Below are 18,524 nucleotides of genomic sequence, written 5' to 3'. Positions count from 1 at the left end.
ATGGCCAGGGCTCGAGTGCTCTTCCATCTTACCCAGGTGTCAATTCATCTGATATGCCAAGTGTTTGTGTCATGAACTTCTACATCTCTCTGGCATTTTTTAAAAAAACAAGGCATACACACAAAAAGCTCCAAGCAGCAGCGACTCTTGTATTGAAACAATCAGACTTTTCTACCTTCCTGCCAAGTACTTGCTGATGCCATGAACAAATAATGACTTTTCCACCAGGAAGAAAGCATTAATTAAGCGTATTTGTCAGATTTCCATTCTAAAGGGAGGGGGGGAGTTATCTCTTGGAGGTGTCAGCCAAAGGTGAAAGGCAGATTACTGCACAATGCAAGGCCTTCCAAGTTAAATCTCATCTTTGTGGTTAGCTTTTAATAATAAAGTTGTCACCAAAGAGTTTAATGGTTTTAATTTGGTTTAATTACTTGGAAATGGAACCAGTTTGTTTGCTTGTATTAACTAGAAAGAAAGGAGATTGGGAGGGGGAGAAAAGAGAGTGTGCCACATGCCTGAGTGAGGATAGGCTACCTTTATTCTTTAGTTGTTGAGTGTTATGCTTCGATGAGAATATAAGAAAGCAATTATACCACTTAGCATTTAAGCAAGTTTGTTTGAGTTCCAGAACAAATTCTACCTCCCTCCACCAATGCCGTTTGTTCCATTCTTCTCTAATTATTTATTTTAAAATGTTGCTTAGGGGAATCATTTATGTCAATAAAAGAGTCAGACTGGGTCTCTTTTGACAACTGTTTTTTTTATAAGCAGTCATGAATCTTTTCATAAAACAAATTCACATAATGACAAATTAATGGTTGCCAGGAGGCACAGGCGCAAGCAGGATTAATATAAAAATCTTGTATACAGAAGAAGGAAAAATGCAGTATACTTTCAAATACTTAAAAGAGATTTTTTTTAAAAAATCATAGCAATCATTTTAGGTAAATTATCAAAAATTGAGACAACTATGTATATAGCAGAATCGCTTAATGAGTCAAGATAATTGCTAGCAGGAATATTAAAATCTTTTTGCTGCTTTAAGAATATGTATGGTGTTTTTCCTCCCAGCTATGCCAAATACTATCGCCACTTTCCTCTTCCAACCAGACTGAATGGAAGAAAATGCTGTATACAAGAGAGCTTGTATCTTCTATTGTAGTGGTTCTCCATCTTTTTTCTCACCATGAACCCCCTTTAAATACCTTTTGTGGCCACTGACCATGGCCATGGACCACTAAGACTTAACTCAAGATTTAAACCATAACATTTCCTCAAGACTTCGTGGACTCTCTGTCACAACTTCGTGGACCCCAGGGATCTGCGGACTGCAAGTTGACAACCACTGTTCTATTGTATATCTGGTGCCCTTCAGCAGCCTGGATGCCCTTCAGCTGCACTCAATTAAATGTTTCCTGTGTCTTTTCTGTTGCAGGCTTTTGCCCTCTGATATGTACAAATCCCGACTCCCTCAAGATATCCCACTTCCAGGCCTGTCCCCGCTGAGTCTGTTTTTGAATGTTGTGAATGGGAATGTTGTGTAGTCCTATCAAGATTTTTTAGTTCTGGTTTTAATTTATGCACTCTAAATCACCCAGCAACTTTCTGGAGTCAGACAGGGTTAGGGTTAGCAAATCTAATCTAATCTAATCTAATCTAATCTAATCTAATCTAATCTAATCTAATCTAATCTAATCTAATCATCCCTGTGACCCTTCTGCCCTACAGAGTAGATTCCCCCTGAGGTCTAAGGGGTCCCAACCCTGTTGTGAACTTGCAGATCTTTAAAAATCTGAGTCTTTTAACATGCCCTGGGACAGGTGGGTTTATTTATTTATAATTCATACTGCCTTATTGGATTTCTGTCATATGATCACGATTGGGCTTCATTTTGAATGTCCCATTGGATATTGTTATTCATGTTATTCAAGAAGTTCCAAAGTCCAGGGACCATAACGGAGAAGGTCTGCCACCTATATAGTAGATACCCTATACCAAGGGTGTCAAACTCAAGGCCTGCGGGCCAATTTTGGCCCCTGGGGTGCTTAGATCTGGCCCATGAAGCTGCCCTGGAAACAGCAAAGGACCGGTGCGTGGTGCTTCTGCCAGCAAAAACGGAGCTCAGAGGGCCACGTGCAGCCCTCCCAGGCTCTGTTTTCGCTGGCAGAGGGTTGCAAGAGGCCGTCGCAGCCGGAAACGGATCTCAGGAGCCTGTTTTCGCTGGCAGAGCTCTCGGGCCACCAAGTGACCACACAAGTGATGTTGAGCTGGCGATGGCAACCCTGGCCACCACCCCGAGGTCAAACGCAACCCTGATGCAGACCTCAATGAAATTGAATTCGACACCCCTGCTCTACAGTCATAGCACATTCTATTCCAGCTATCTTGCGCTAAATACAAGACATTCAAAATGCCTTGAAGCTGCCTGCATTTATTATATGCTTTTATTATTTAGCATTGAATACATGATTTAGCTTTCATCTGCTTAAAGCAAATATTTCCAACTTCCTAAAAAAAATCCTTTTCCAAATTTCATTCATATTGAGTTAATCCAGTCATTTATGAATTAAAGCATATTTGTTTTTATAATCTATTTGATAGACTTCCAAAGAATTGTGTCTTTCCTTTGAAGGGCTTGTCCTTTTCCCTTCTAAGTTTCATTTTTCAAGAAGGGTGTCTCCTAATAGGCTCCAGTGGCTTTTAATATTCTAAGGTACCCAGTGCACATGAGTAACAAAATGTAAATAAACACAGCTGAACCAGGAAGAAGAGTGAAAGGTTTTCTCATTAAAGAAATAAAATAAACAGATGTTCTTAAGCACTTTGCCTCATGTTTGTCAAAGGAATGGAGGACTCTTTAGATGCCTGTACAGCCCTGATGGGGCCCATACTTATTAGGCCAATTCCCAAACAAAGCAAAGAATACATGCCACTCTGAATTGGCTAATAGAGGTCAAGGGAGAAGCAGACAGTTGATCTGAATTCAAGCATTGAGAACCTTTACAAACCAAACAAGTGGATCTGACCCCCTACAATTAACTCTTTAAGTGCCAGTTTTTACTTCTTCCTAGTACAGGAATAGTAAAAGTCTTAGCTAGTGAAAGTTCAAACAACATTTCCACTGTTTTTCAGATAAGAAACTAATTTTAAGACAAAATTACTTTGGCAATTGCACATTAAATCTCAACTCTACTCATTTTTATGAGAACTTTTCATGAACAACCAAGTGACAAATTACACTCCCTCCTGCTTTATATTTTGAGTTAAGTATATTATAGGGAGACAATATTTGAAAAGGATGTTTAAGAAAGTGATTATTCAGAATATAATTCTATTCTTAACTCATACAGTTACTTTGTCAAATTCGAATACTTGCCTGTTAAGAATGTCATAAAAAAGACTGTATAGAGCAGGGATGTCAAACTTGATTTCATTGAGAGCCACATCAGGGTTGTGTTTGACCTCGGGGGGGGGCGGAGGCTGGGGGGGCATGGCCAGCTTGATGTCACTCATGTCAGTGGCTTTGGTGGCCCGAATGCTCTGCCAGCGAAAATGGGCTCCTGATCTCCGTTTTTGGCTGGGACGGCCTCCTGCAACCCTCTGCCAGTGAAAATGGAGCTCGGGAGGGCCCGCGTGCAGCCCTGCAGGTCAGATCTAAGCACCCAGTGGGCCGGATTTGGCCTGCAGGCCTTGAGTTTGACACCCTTGGTATAGTGTATCCACTATACAGGTGGCAGACCTTCTCCGTTATGGATCCTGGACTTTGGAACTTCTTGCCTGTCTTTCCAATCTAGCCTGAAATTTTCTGCTGGTTTTCCAGCCAGTTATCAGAAGCCCACGATTGCTTAGCTGCAGACAAGGTAAACTTAGTGCTACCATTGCTGAGACACTTTCAGCATTTATAAAGAGAAGGGTATGTACTGGTAGAAAATGCCCATGCCTTCATCATTTCTTTCCATTTTTCTTGGGTCTCTACTCTTTGGGTCCCTACTCTTTCAAATTTGCAAGCCTGCCCTTTAAAAGGCGCTTGGTTTTGCATCGGTGAGGGAGAAGACAGAAAAGAGGGAAGAGTTGGAAAAAAGCAAGGGTGAAATCTAGCAGGTTTGGACAAGTTCTGGAGAACTGGTAGCGGAAATTTTGAATAGTTCCGAGAACCGGCAAATGCCACCTCTGGCTGGCCCCAGAGTGGTTGGGAATGGAGATTTTGCAGTATCCTTCCCTTGCCACGCCCACCAAGCCACGCCAACAGAACCGGTAGTTTAAAAAAAAATTGAATTTCACCATTGGAAAAAAGCCAAGAAAGAAGACAGAAGAAAGCTAAAGAAAGCTAACATTTCAAAGACACCACGGAATTCATAGGCAATTGAAGGGAATGTTGATGGTAAAATTGAATGTTGGTGACATTGATGTCCTAAGCAAAGCCCAGAGCTCTGACATTGGTGATAAAAGGCCTAGCATGCCTTTCCCATGAAATGGGACATAGAGTACCAGCACCAAATGAGCTCAAAAGCTGGCTAATTAAAGACCAAGTACTGGTAGCACTATATTCTAAGTGTCCTATGACACTGATGAGAATAGGAGCCCTCAAGCACTGTCAATACCCTCAAAAGGGCCCAGACTGGCAGAAACAATGTTCAATGTACATATATGCCATGTCTTAAACAAACAAGCTAAAATCTATGCTTTGGGACATATCCCATGTATTTACAAGACTTTGGAAAACCCATAAATTGCCCATTCTGATTGAAACCATACAATATGCCAGCAAACAATAAACAGTTATCATTTTAACACCACTTGATTATTATCCTGCCTTCCTGCATTCTCAGCACACCACAGATATATGTGAAGTTAATGGCTCACCTCATCCCATTAAATATCTGCCAGGTTAAAAAAAATTCAGAACTTTCTAGAATTTTCATGTAAAGTAATTCTAGAACAAAAGAGCTCAGGATACGAACAAGAGATGCATTCCAGCAATGAAAATATCTTATGGGCAAGAGAAGCTATTTTAAAAACTAGTAGGTGATTTTTTTTCTCCCATGGAAAATCATTACTTCACTCCGATTGTGTTTCCTTTTCTGTGTCTTAGTACTAAAAAGCATTAGTATAATACACTTTCCCATTTCTAGCCCACCTGTTGAGATCCAAAAGCCAGAAAAGAGAAAAGACGACAACCTTAGAACAATGTCAAAACACACCAGGTGTTCACAAGTCTTGTGCTGACCTCAGTTGTCCAAAGATTTTGTTTTAATATATACTGGTTTTGCAATGAGAGAACTAATGCCTGTCATTGTGTAATTAACGATGGATTATATTGCAAGATTTGCATGGGAAACCTACTGAGTACAAAGAGTATGAGAACTAGCACAACTAGCATAATTTCACCATTGACACAACTAGCAAGGGAAGGTGCGTGCATGCAGTCATTTGAATGTGTGTGTGTGTGTGTGGGGGGGGAAATCTCCACATCAGAAGTTTTTCAGCCTTTCTTGTTTTTTCCCCTTTGATTAAGACCGATAGCTAATTATCTCCTGCAGAACGTAATACTTGATATATTCATTTCTTATCTTTGTATACTTATTTCTGCCTTACCTCTTTTTTCTCTATCATTATGTATATCTTTTACCTTGACTTTATTTTTTTCTGCCTTACCTATAGTAACAACCTGTCTGAAGAAATAATGCTTTTCAATAGTGATTAAAATGGATTGCATAATCTTTACCAAGTAATTTTGTGTGAGAACAATTTCCTAGTGCATTGCCTACAGTTCTAATGGAAAAGCTGGGCTTGACATGAGATTTGCCTATTGCAGTGGTGGGATTCAAAATTTTTACTACCAGTTCTGTGGGCGTGGCTTGGTGCGCGTAGCTTGGTGGGCGTGGCAGGGAAAGGATATTGTAAAATCTCTATTCCCTCCCCATTCCAGGGGAAGGTTACTGCAAAATCCCCGTTTTTTCCCAATCAGCTGGGACTCGGGAGGCAGAGAATAGAAGGGGGCAGGGCCAGTCAGAGGTGGTATTTACCAGTTCTCCGAACTACCACCTCCGGCCTATTGGGTCCCAAAGTGGGAGTTTTCCTTAGCTCTTCAAAAAACTTTTATCCAGCAAAACATCCATGTGTTACTGCCATGAAATGAGATTAATGCTTTTATAACTTATAATACATTTCTCCCTTTCTTCCAATGCACATTAAATAATAGTTTTTAAAAACATATACAGCTCAAAGCTGGTTCATACCTACAAATAATTGCTTTATGATTGCAGCACCAAGCAAATCAATCTAAATTAGGTTGAGGGCTTCTTTGATGCCATGGAAATGACAAGGTGGCACTGTTCCTCTGAAGTCTCCTCTGTTTTTCACCAGTGCAATATGTATTGCCAATAGGGACCAAAAGGAGGACATTCCAGGCATGTATTGTGGTGGCATAATATCGGTGGTGGGATTCCAATTTTTTATTACCAGTTCTGTGGGTATGGGGTGGCTTAGTGGGTGTGGCATGGCTTGGTGGGTGTAACAGGGGAGGATACTGTAAAATCTCCATTCCCTCCCGATCAGCTGGGACTCAGGAGGCAGAGAATAGATGGGAGTAGGACCAGTCAGAGGTGGTTTTTACCGGTTCTCTGAACTGCTCAAAATTTCCGCTACCGGTTCTCCAGAACTGGTCAGAACCTGCTAAATACCACTTCTGCATAATATCCACAGGATTCAAGGCCTCTCTGTCGAGTTTATGAAGCTCCCAAACAATGCTATCCTACCTAACCTTCCTGATCCTGGTGGGCTGGGCATCCTTGGTTTAACGAGGCATGGATTAGGCCCAGGCTGCAACGTATTTCCACATGCCAGTTGACTTGATAGCCAGCCGAGGTCAAGTGGACCACAGCAGATTTATGCATGCAAGTGGGCCCAGTGGCTGGCCAAGGCCTTTCAGTATCCACACTGGGCACTATAGCCTGTGATGGGCCTTCCAGGGTCTCCCCCACTCTCCTGAGGTATCAACATACTCCTTATCTCAAATTTCATCTGCCTAAGACTCACGAGATCACATAGCCATATCTTTGACATCTTGCTTAATAACTGCTTCCCTCAATGATTCAGATTTTTGATTGGGTTGCCTAGAATTGGTTAGAACAGCGGTCCCCAATCTTTCCGGCTTTCCAGAGGACCGGGGGGGGGGGGGAGGATAGGTTGAGCACAGGTCCACTTATGTAAGTGGCAGCCATGTGTGCCAGCCACTTGCACAAATGGAGCTGTGCACGTGTGCTTGCCAACTCCTTGTACAAATGGAGTTGTGCATGCACACACGCATGCACATGCTCACCTGCTGCTTGTGCAAGTGGAGCTGTACCAGTGGTGGGTTTCTGCCAGTCCAAACCGGTCCGCACGAACTGGTTGGTTACCGGACCTGGAAGTAACTTCTGGGCCCTTGGAACCAGCACTGACCCTGTCACTCACTCCCCCGGCCCTCCGGTCGCTGCTCGCTTGCTCCCCCCACCTGTCCCCAGATTTGCCTAAGATGCCTGGCCACCAGCAAGTATGGGTGCGGGGGTGGGGATGGCAGCAGGAGATTACGCGGTGTGGCTGGCATCTTTGGCAAATTGCCCAAATCCCCCATTCCAATCCCCCATTGGAAACCAGGTCTCTCTTTCTCTTTCTCTCTCTCCCTCCCTCTCTCTCTCTTTCTCTCTGTGTCACACACACACACACACACACGCACACACCTCACATGTGTAAGGGGGACTGGATCAGCTGGGAAGCTGGCAAAAAAGAAGCCTCTATTACTCTGCTGCCGCGGCTCACAAAAAAAGGAGGTAGCGATGCTGGCCGGGTCTCTCTTCACTTACCGCTCACCACCACCACCCCTATGGCCCGGCAGCTGCAGCCCTGCCTGTCCTGCCTAGCTGGGTGACTGGCTGGGAAAGCGGCGAGGGGTTAAGCGCCGGCCACTATCCCTGCCTTCTTTGTCTGGCAGCGTAGAAATAGAGGTTTCTTTGCCAGCCTCCCAGCTGATCCAGTCCCCCTTACACATGCGACTTGCATTGCGGCAAGTGGTGTGTGTGTGCGTGTGTGTTTGTGTATGACATATGTGCCTTCTGTGGCGTGCCCAACACCTTCGGACACCCACCAGGTCACCCGTTGAGTGGCAGAGAAATCTGGCTTTGGCAAAAGGAAAAAAAAGCCCTCTCTGCCGCTCTGCTAAAAAGGCGGGAGCCAAGGCCAAGAGATAACAGGACGACTAACCATATTTGGTTAACCCCCAGAGCGGTAAGAGGCTGAATTGGGAGCTCTTGGAATTTGCTTGTAGGACACAGAATGCCATGATCAGAGCATTTATTGGGCATCGGTTTTAGTTCATAGAATATATCTAAAAATATAATTGGAAGGGATGTGTTTGTGTGAGAAAAGGGGGGAGAGAGAGAAAGAGAGAAAGGAAGGAAGGAAGGAAGGAAGGAAAGGTGGGAGAGGGAGAGAAGAAGAGAGACAAAGACAGAAAGAAAAAGAGAGAAAGAAAAAGAGAAAGAAGGAAAGAGAAAGAAAGGAAGGAAGAAAAAAGAAAGAAAAAAAGAAAAAAGAAAGGAAAAGGGAGAGAGAGACAAAAGGAAGGAAGGAACAAATGAAGGAAAGAAAGAAAGAGAACACAATTGAGCCCAAAATTTTGGTTACTAAGCAAGATCGTTGTTAAGTGAGTTTCACCACATTTTCCAAGTTGGCCACGCCCACCTGGTCACACAACCGCCAAGCCACTTCCACAAAACAGACCACACCTACAGAATAGGTTCTAAAATATTTTGAAACCCACCACTGAGCTGTACGCATGTGCTCGCCCACCGCTTGTTTGGTCCAATATTGAATGGAGCCTGGCCCAGGGATTGGGGACCTCTGGGTTAGAAGATGGGGGGCAACATAAATATTTTAAATGAATAAATTCCAGTCCCAATTGTGAACATTAAGTCAAGGAGTACCTGTGCAGTGTTATGTTAAGCACAGTGCATAATATATTTCATTTTAGTTGCTACTGGAGCACTTAAGATTGAAGAAACCAAACTTTTAAACAAATGTGCTCTCTTTTCAGAGGGAAAGGGTAGAGTCTGTAAAAAGCCTTCAGAAGGTTCCTGTATCATCAACATTTTGAATTTTTTTACATGTGTTCAAATCTTAAGGAGGGGAATAAATCTAAGCTTCCGTTTACTTATGCCAATCGTTGTAGATATCATAAAGCTACAGCAGCTGGTAGAACCATAAAATGATGTCAAATCTTATTTCTGCAGTCACTGCTACAATAGTCAAGTCTATTTAAATAACTGTCAAGTTAGTAATCCCATTCTGATAAATAGCAAATAACCTTTTCCATACCACATGAAAGAAAGAACATGATGTAATATCAAAAGAGAATGAACTTATTGTTTATCAGTAAAAAAAAGTGTTACACAAGTTAAGACTTGATTACTTTAGAGTTCTACTAGTTTTTCTAGATATTTGTGAAGTTTGTAGATATGTAAAAGCTGTGAATTATACACATTATAATATTTGCAGATAAATCCTCTAGTTAAATGTTGTATGCTGGAAAACTGCAATTATTTTGTGCTCAAGCCAAGTTTGCATCTAATATCTGGGAGCAAAGAATATGCCTGAAGTTACATCATGTTGTCAACATCTGATTTCCAAAAACAAAAAAATTGTGAAACAGATTTTAGACGCATTTGTAAATCTCTGCAGGAAGATTCTAATCACATCTTTTTGGTAATCAGCGACAAAGGGGTAATAATTTGAAACCTGAGCAGTATTTTTAATAAGCCCTCTCTGTAATGTTGTATGGGTCTGGAATGTTCTGAGTGTTTCTACAAACTTGACAGGAATCTTGTAGAGATCATACACTTAGAAACATGTCCAACCTCCTTAGGATAATACGAAGGATAATCTTAGGCATTTCAGAAAAGCGATGCAGAAGTACATTGCATGCAGGAATATCTGCAAGGAATACTCAAATGAGTCAGGATGTTGACTTCAAGGAAAAAGGAGGGGCCTTGGGAAAGATGGCAGAATCAAATAAAAACTTAACATACAAAATTTATCATCTCAACCTCCATATTAAAACTTCAAGCACAAGTCAACATAGAGCAGGGGTGTCCAAACTTGGGAACTTTAAGACTTGTGGACTTCAACTCCCAGAATTCCCCAGCCAGCAGCTGGCTGGGGAATTCTGGGAGTTGAAGTCCACAAGTCTTAAAGTTCCCAAGTTTGGACACCCCTGACATAGAGGCAGCAAAGATAGAGCTGATTTGGTCAAATTCTATTGTCCACATGCTCTGATGGTCAGCAAGGTTTTTTTCCCCTTATTCGGTTGCAACCTCTTCTGGTCATTTAAATCTATTATTTTGCATTTTTTAGTCTAGTACAAGAGTACTCTGTAGTCTTTTTCTTCTGTGTGACATTTTTTGAGATATTTGAACAGTACTGCCATATTCCTGTATCTTTGGAGCTGTCTCATCCCAATGTGATTAGCCTGCCCCACACATTCCAGCAGTTAAAGGCCTATTCTGGATCCTGTCTGCCAAATAATTGTGGTTGGCAGAATCCAGGCCTTTTCTACTGTGGCCCCGCTTCTGGAATATTCTCCCGTTGGCACTGAGCTTTGCCCCCACACTCCTGGCTTTCTGCTTTGCCTGGGACCCTGACAAGGCCTGCTACATTGGGGGTGGCTGACTGAGTAGAAAAGATTCCCGCTCTTAGACTACCCATCATTTTGTTTTTTAATTTAATTCCTTTATTCTACTTATTCTACTTGTCTGACTTATTTTTACTGTTTATCATATTATTAGCCACCCAGACTCACTATCAGTGAGGTGAGGGACGAACATAAAATTAAATAAATAATAAAACAAATGCTCCTGCTCCTTGCTGAAATCTAGCTGTCCTTGTTTAAAGATGAATCCAGTACTAAATTCAAACTATGAACTTGACTTTTCAAATACAACACTATCCAAATATAAGTACATTATTTAAGTAAGCCCAGTTGTCATAACTCAACTTTCAGACAACCTGGATGACTGAGAATCATCACTGATATATCAGATGAGTAACAGTGTTTAGGATTCTGATTCCTTTCCCCTTACAATTTTCATTGGACAAACAATAATGTTAGAAAATAACACAAGTGAATTCAACAGTACCTTCCCATATCTGGAGGCAAAAGTTCCCGTGAGTAAGGAGTGAAAAATAATTATCGTCTCATCCAAGTCCCATACAAACACACGCTGTTGTAGAAAACGGAGGGGTGGAAAAACAGAAAAATACACCAATTACTGGCAGAAATACACTAATTTTGGATTACATAACTATGTAAACTCTTTGCTTCCTCTCAGTGATCTTGCTTGTGTGGGGCATTACCTCAGCTAATTGAAGATTTCCTGTTCCTAAAGTATCTCACTCTTTTCTTCTTATACCTTCCTCTTGCTTTCAGAGTCCTAGAAGAATGCTTCCTTGAGATGCCACCCTTATTTATTTTAAACTGCTCCAAAAGACTAAGCCCAAACAAACAAAAACACCCTTTTCTTTAAAGTAGTTAAAACAATTTCCTAGTCCCAATCTACTATTATACAGCCATGGTGGCGCAGTGGTTAGAATGCAGTACTGCAGTGCTAACTCACTGGTCACTCCAAGAGTTCGATTCTGAGCGGCTCAAGGTTGACTCATCCTTCCATCCTTCCAAGGGGGGTAAAATGAGGCCCCAAATTGTTGGGGGCAATATGCGGACTCTATAAACTGTTTAGAGAGAGCTGTAAAGCACTGTGAAGCGGTATATAAGTCTAAGTGTTATTGCTATTATAACTGCAATATTGCTTCTGAAATTTTCACTTTTTTTCCTCGCCTACATATTCCCTTCACCTCCCCTCTGATTTTTACTGTGACTATTTCAAATCACTAGTCCCTTTGAACATTGAGTGTCACATCAATAAATTATGTATCGCTTTTTTAAAAACCACTTGAGGCTTAGATTAGATGCATTCCTTTCTCTTTCATGTAAAACAGAAAGGTAAAAACAAGGCTGCTATCAAATATATTTGGGATCCCAGCGCAATGCTCATGGTCTCCACCAAATTAATAAGCATCTCGTTTGATGTTTGCCACCATCCTTCCCATAAATTTTAATAAATTCCTTTTCAATTGCAACATTAGCATGATATAAAGCAAAGCAAAGCTCTCTAGTGCCAGGTCATCCTTAGAAATAAAAATACATTGAGAAAAGCTGTCCAGAAAAAGAAAAACTGGCCTTTATTCTTATGAAGTTATTCATATTTACTTTAGGTGTTTGAAGGCTGAAAATAATCTGCCTCTAGTTCTCCATGACAGCCCTTCAGATATGTGAAGACAACTATCATGTGTCTTTGTGTCCTTTGAACATGAATTCAGTATATTCAAAGGTTCCTTATAAAATAGCAATAGCAGTAGCACCTAGACTTATATACCACTTCATAGTGCTTTTACAGCCCTCTCTAAGCGGTTTACAGAGTTAGCATATTGCCCCCAACAATCTGGGTTTTACCCACCTCGGAAGGATGGAAGGCTGAGTCAACCTTGAGCCAGTGAGATTTGAACTGCCGAACTGCAGGTAGCAGTCAGCTGAAGTAGCCTGCAGTACTGCACTCAAACCACCGCGCGACCTATTAGGCTCTATTAGGCATTCACTGCCCTGTTCTCAGCATACAACACTCACATTATTATGTTTTATGTCATGCAAAATCCCCAACTTTTTAAGCTGGTGGGCAAATATACACCTTAATAATATGGTAGTGCGTGTTCTTCCAAAAGGGAAGAAGATGCTCCATTCACAAAACAGCTGCCATAAGGACGTAAGTAATTACGAAGCATTGATTTCCCAAAATGTTACCTGCCCTAGCTCTCCCACCACCTCCCCCAAGGACAATTCCACCTCTGGTTCTCTCTAATATTTTTTTCCTGGGCAGTTCTAAAGAAAGCATTGGACTCTAGCATTTTTTAAGCAAGGTCCCGCAGACCTTGAGGCTGGAGAAGGCCACTTTGCTTCGCAACACGCTGGTTTTTCATTTTGGGGGTTAAAGGAAGGTTTTAGAAAAAATAATATTCAGGTGGGTCAGGAAAGCTAGTAGGCATAATGAAGAATTCTGGATCACATGAATGCCTCATAATACCATGTTGGAGATGCCAGATTTAAGCATCAAAGAAAGGGAGTAAGAAACCTTTATTACTCTTACCTCAATATCAGTGTCTCCTGCCGGGGATGGATCACTGTTTCTTTTTGATCGTCCTCGCAGTTTTCCATCAGTTCCCCTGTGCTGTCTGTCAGATTCTATGCCTTTTACAGGTGTTGTATATTCACCTATAACAGGAATCTGACTTAAAGCAACATCCTAAGTTATTATTCTTAGGCTGTTTCAACAAAGTGCCCAAAATATCAAAGCAACATTCATTCCAACAGCAGAAATTACAGATATAAGTTCGTAAAATATTTCTGTTTTTTTTCTCTGTTGCAAAGGGATGAAAAAGTTGTATTTTTTTGCCAATTCTTTAGCTTTTCTTATTATTTCTCAGCATATATATAACTATCAGTGAATGACCAAGTTTTTGTTTATACTTTGTGATGTTAGCCTGGTATCATCATTACCATAATACTGAGACCACTGTGTAGTTTGCAAATGATATCATTATATATTTATAGGTACAGAAATGCATTTTTAAAAGAATGCAATAATTATTATTTTAGGGAAAATCACAAAGTAAACAAAATGTAAATTTTCTTCTGGTTTTTTGAAGCAAAGAAAAATGTTAAAAACAAAAAATATTTTGCGTGTAGTCATTCTTAATAGCAAAATTAAGTCCCACTTGCGACTAAAAATAAGATCTGTACCTAAGTCATGGTTGAAATTAAGGTTTAAAAGATTAATATGCAAATTCAATAATGAAAAATACATTTCTAGTTCGAAGTCCTTACCAGGAAGTGATTCAGTGTTCTGACCGCTAACGTTGTGTGATGACTCTTGGACAGAATAAGGTGACGTTGGGATGGTTGATGGGCTAATGTTATTTGCAGACATATATGATGAACTGTAGGAAGAGTTGTAATACTGTGAATACTGGCTTTGTGTGAAGCTGGGATATGAAGAATACTCCTTTGAAAGAAGAGACAGAACTCTAATTATTCTCTCTCTATAGATAGATAGATAGATAGATAGATAGATAGATAGATAGATAGATAGATAGATAGATAGATAGATAGATAGATAGAGATAGATAGATATTAGATAGATAGAGATAGATAGATAGATATTAGATAGATAGATAGATATAGATAGATATAGATAGATAGATAGATAGATAGAGATAGATAGATATAGATAGATAGATAGACAGAGATAGATAGATAGATAGATATTAGATAGATAGATAGATAGATAGATAGATAGATAGATAGATAGATAGATAGATAGATATAGATAGATATTAGATAGATAGATAGGTAGATAGATAGATAGATAGATAGATAGATAGATAGATAGATAGATGATAGATAGATAGATAGATAGATAGATATTAGATAGATAGATAGATAGATAGAGATAGATAGATATAGATAGATAGATAGATAGATAGATAGATAGAGATAGATAGATATAGATAGATAGATAGAGATAGATAGATAGATAGATAGATAGATAGATAGAGATAGATAGATATTAGATAGATAGATAGGTAGATAGATAGATAGATAGATAGATAGATAGATATAGATAGATAGATAGATATTAGATAGATAGATATAGATAGATAGATAGATATTAGATAGATAGATAGATAGATAGAGATAGATAGATAGATATAGATAGATAGATAGATAGATAGATATAGATAGATAGATATAGATAGATAGAGATAGATAGAGATAGATAGATAGATAGATAGATAGATATAGATATCACTAGTCATCTTTAAACATTTATTAGATTATAGAATAAAATACAAAATTACAAAGGCAAATAGGGTGACACGGGGGGGAGGGGAAAGAGAAGTGAAAGTGGGGAGTGAGAAAAGAAAAACATTGACTTCCGACTCCCTCTGTTGCAGTAAAATAAAGCATTAACATTGAATCTCAGCTTTTTACTTTTCCATAGTAATATAAACTAGCCATTTCTATAAAAACCAATCTATTCAGTAAAACCCAAAATCAAAATTTCATTTCCCCACCCCCATCTCAAGCACAAAATCCAGAAGTGGTCTGTCTCCATGTAGCAGCAAAAGTACTTACGTTCTTTTCTTTTACAAAATGGTCAATTTAGCCATTTCTGACAACTCCAATAGCTTCTGTAGCCATATAATTCTAATTATTCTATGCAAGTAAAACATCCTGTAGGTAGCCAATATAGAAAAGTTGTTCATTTATAAAATAGATTTTTGGAATTTTTATTCTGGTCATCTCTCATAGTTAAACTACAAATGTACAGGTCTGCAGGCACTCTATGTGTGTGTGGGATGCAAAAAAAATGTATCCAGGTCTGTTTGTTTTTCAGCCCATGGACTGATGATTGCTCACTCAGGTCTAGACACCGAGGCAGAGGTTTTCTTCTCAAAATCCTTTTTAATTAGTCTGCCATGGACTAAATTTCACACGCACTCCTCTCCGGAGGAATTTGCTTCCAAAGCTTATGGGAAAAGAATTTAAGAGTTTAATTCTTAAACATTTTATGTCCCATAGAACTTGAATTTAGCCTTAAATGTTCATTTCATCATTTGTGTGAAGAAGAAAAAGGAGTGATTTCATACTTGGAGTACTGCATCAACCTAACCAGAAGCTTTTCTAAATATAATGTATTTACACCATTTATTTATAGGTATGATTTACACATACAAGAGTGAACATACACGAAACATAGTTTGTAAAAGGAAAACAAAATCAGGAAGGTCATCTTCCCTCCTTCCCCGCTGGATACTCACAAAAGTCGCCATGTGATATATTAAAGCTTAAAAAACAAAGCAAAACGGAACCAACCGATGATTATCTAAAGCTATGCATGGCAAAGAAACAAATTTACACGATGATGGAAATTGATCGTTTTTCTTTATTTAAGCTGTTCTTACAGTACTGTGTGAAACGCTTTCATCATTGCAACTGAAGTGTTGATCAAGGACCAATGGTGGCCAGAGCAGGAAGAGAAGGGTAAGGGTAAGGGAAAGAGTGCAGAGAAGAGCAACAAAGATGATTAGGGGACTGGAGACTAAAACATATGAAGAACGGTTGCAGGAACTGGGTATGTTTCGTTTAAGAGACAGAAGGACTAGGGGAGACATGATAGCAGTGTTCCAATATCTCAGGGGTTGCCACAAAGAAGAGGGAGTCAAACTATTCTCCAAGGCACCTGAGGGCAGAACAAGAAGCAATGGGTGGAAACTAATCAAGGAGAGAAGCAACTTAGAACTGAGGAGAAACTTCCTGACAGTTAGAATAATTAATCAGTGGAACAGCTTGCCTCCAGAAGTTGTGAATGCCCCAACACTGGAAGTCTTTAAGAAGATGTTGGATAGCCATTTGCCTGAAACGGTATAGGGTTTCCTGCCTAGGCAGGGGGTTGGACTAGAAGACCTCCAAGGTCCCTTCCAACTCTACTATTGTATTATTGTATTATTAAGAGATGGAGGTGGAGGGAGGGGAAATAGAAGGAAATGATTTTGAGAGCAGTTGTTGCTAGGTTTCCTGTCAAGCTATTGAGTTCTGTGGGTGTCCACATGCATGCTACTTGTTTTGGTCTCCAAATATCAAGGTATGATTAATTGTTATCAGAATGACAAAATCTTAAGGAAGTATGGTAATTTCAATTGCTGAACAATGAATTCTAGACGGTGATGCTAGATGACTTGCACCAGTGTTTGATTTACAGAATTCTGTTTGTTACTCATATTGTTTAACAACTACTACACAGAGCTAGTGAGAAGAAGAATAGAAGCATTATAGTTTTAACATGCATATAACGAACTACATATTTCTACCTTCCATAGAGGTTACGGCTCTTTCAACTGATAGAATATATGCATAAGGCCAGAAAAGAATTTTTTATTAAGACAAGTCAAACAGAATTACTGTACTGTAGACCAGTGTCCCCCAACCTTTTGGGGACCAGGAACCGGTTTCATGGAGAGATTTCTTTCCGCAGATCGGGAGAGGGGGGGGCTGGTTTGCATGCTGCCTGCATGGGATGGATGGGGCTTTGCTTGCTTGTTTGGGCCTGGTTTCTGGCATTCTGTGGCCTGGTGCTGATCCATCAACTGGGGATTGGGGACCCCTGCTGTTGACTACTTCAGACAGTGATCTCTAATACCATGTTAAATGCACCTGCATTCTTTCTAAAGTGCTAAACATACAGTTTGATCACTTAGATCTGATACTAATTTGAAACGGATACCTATCTGAACATTCAGATAGAAATGACGATATCTATTCTGGCTGATCTTTTGCTCCTAATCAGAGTAGAAACAGCTTTATCTTAGTTACAACTACTCTACTAATATAAAGATAATTTATTACATTTTATCAGTGGTGCAATCCAGATCATGATGGGAATAAAATGATCAGAATCTGCAATTGTTCTATTATACCAATTCTATTATTACGCAGATCGGTAATGTATTTCTAGGACCACATTCAAGTTCTTATTGGCTTAGGATCAAGTTGTCATCTCTTTCAACCTGTCACTCTCTTAAAAGATCTCTTAAGTTCTGTTGTTGGACTAACAATGTATATGTAAGTTTGATGTGTTGCTCTTTGTTTTTCTGTTGTTTTCACCAATTAATTTTGCTTGACTTTGCTGAGCTGAATATTCTGTTATTCATCTTGAGTCTAAGATATTTTATCATTCATTTTCATAGTGACTGGTTGATGGCAACGTAAGAGGCTGGAAAGGAAAGGCAACCCATAGATATTTTCAATACAAAACAACCATCTATTCATACTTTAAAAAACTGAAGTTGTACCTGGTGCAATCCTGTGCTGAACCCTGCAGAACCTGTCAGGCCATTAGGTCCCTGGTAAATCCCTGAGGTACCTATGCCAAAAAGAGAGAGGAAAAGAAAGCAAAATAAATGAGAAAATAAATGATACGTTATTAGGCTCAATTTAAATAGATTTGATGGACCATCTAACAAACAGAAAGGAAAATTTTAGATCAGGATTTGTGGCCAGGGGTTAAAGCTAAACCTTGGAGAGCCTAAGAATCCCTGGTTAATGACACATTTTGGTAAAATTAGTTTGGTTCATTGTTATTTTTATTTTAAATTATGTTCAGCCTTTTGTAATTTCCATGTATCACCTATCTTTAAAAGAATAAAAAAACCTGTACATATAATTTTTGCAATACTGTCCAGAAGGCAATTCCAATTTCCCAGAAAAGAGATTAAGAGATTCCTTTTGGCCCTAGGGTTATATGTCACTCACCTGTTTCTGATCTTAAGAGTCTGTTGCTATAAACCTCATCACAAAAACAGCAGACTGAGCCCAGGAT

The 18,524-nt window shown here is 39.7% G+C and overlaps 1 protein-coding gene across 4 annotated transcripts in view; it reads right to left on the bottom strand.

Moving 5' to 3' along the window:
- The window catches only part of EYA2 (EYA transcriptional coactivator and phosphatase 2), a 144,370-nt gene that overhangs the window by 20,383 nt on the left and 105,463 nt on the right, over window positions 1-18,524 (bottom strand). For all 4 annotated transcript variants that reach the window (XM_081948082.1, XM_081948084.1, XM_081948085.1 and 1 more), the window contains exons 6-9: window positions 17,998-18,068; window positions 13,970-14,147; window positions 13,233-13,357; window positions 11,172-11,255 (exon numbers count right to left, since the gene is read on the bottom strand). In XM_081948082.1, the coding sequence (XP_081804208.1) occupies window positions 11,172-11,255; window positions 13,233-13,357; window positions 13,970-14,147; window positions 17,998-18,068 (458 nt within the window). The remainder of the gene's footprint in view (window positions 1-11,171; window positions 11,256-13,232; window positions 13,358-13,969; window positions 14,148-17,997; window positions 18,069-18,524) is intronic.

This window comes from Natrix helvetica, assembly GCF_964273705.1.
Source record: "Natrix helvetica genome assembly, chromosome: 3".
Taxonomy (NCBI): Eukaryota; Metazoa; Chordata; class Lepidosauria; order Squamata; family Natricidae; genus Natrix; species Natrix helvetica.
Note: the sequence above shows the minus strand (reverse complement) of the source record. Positions and strands in the feature narration are given on the sequence as shown.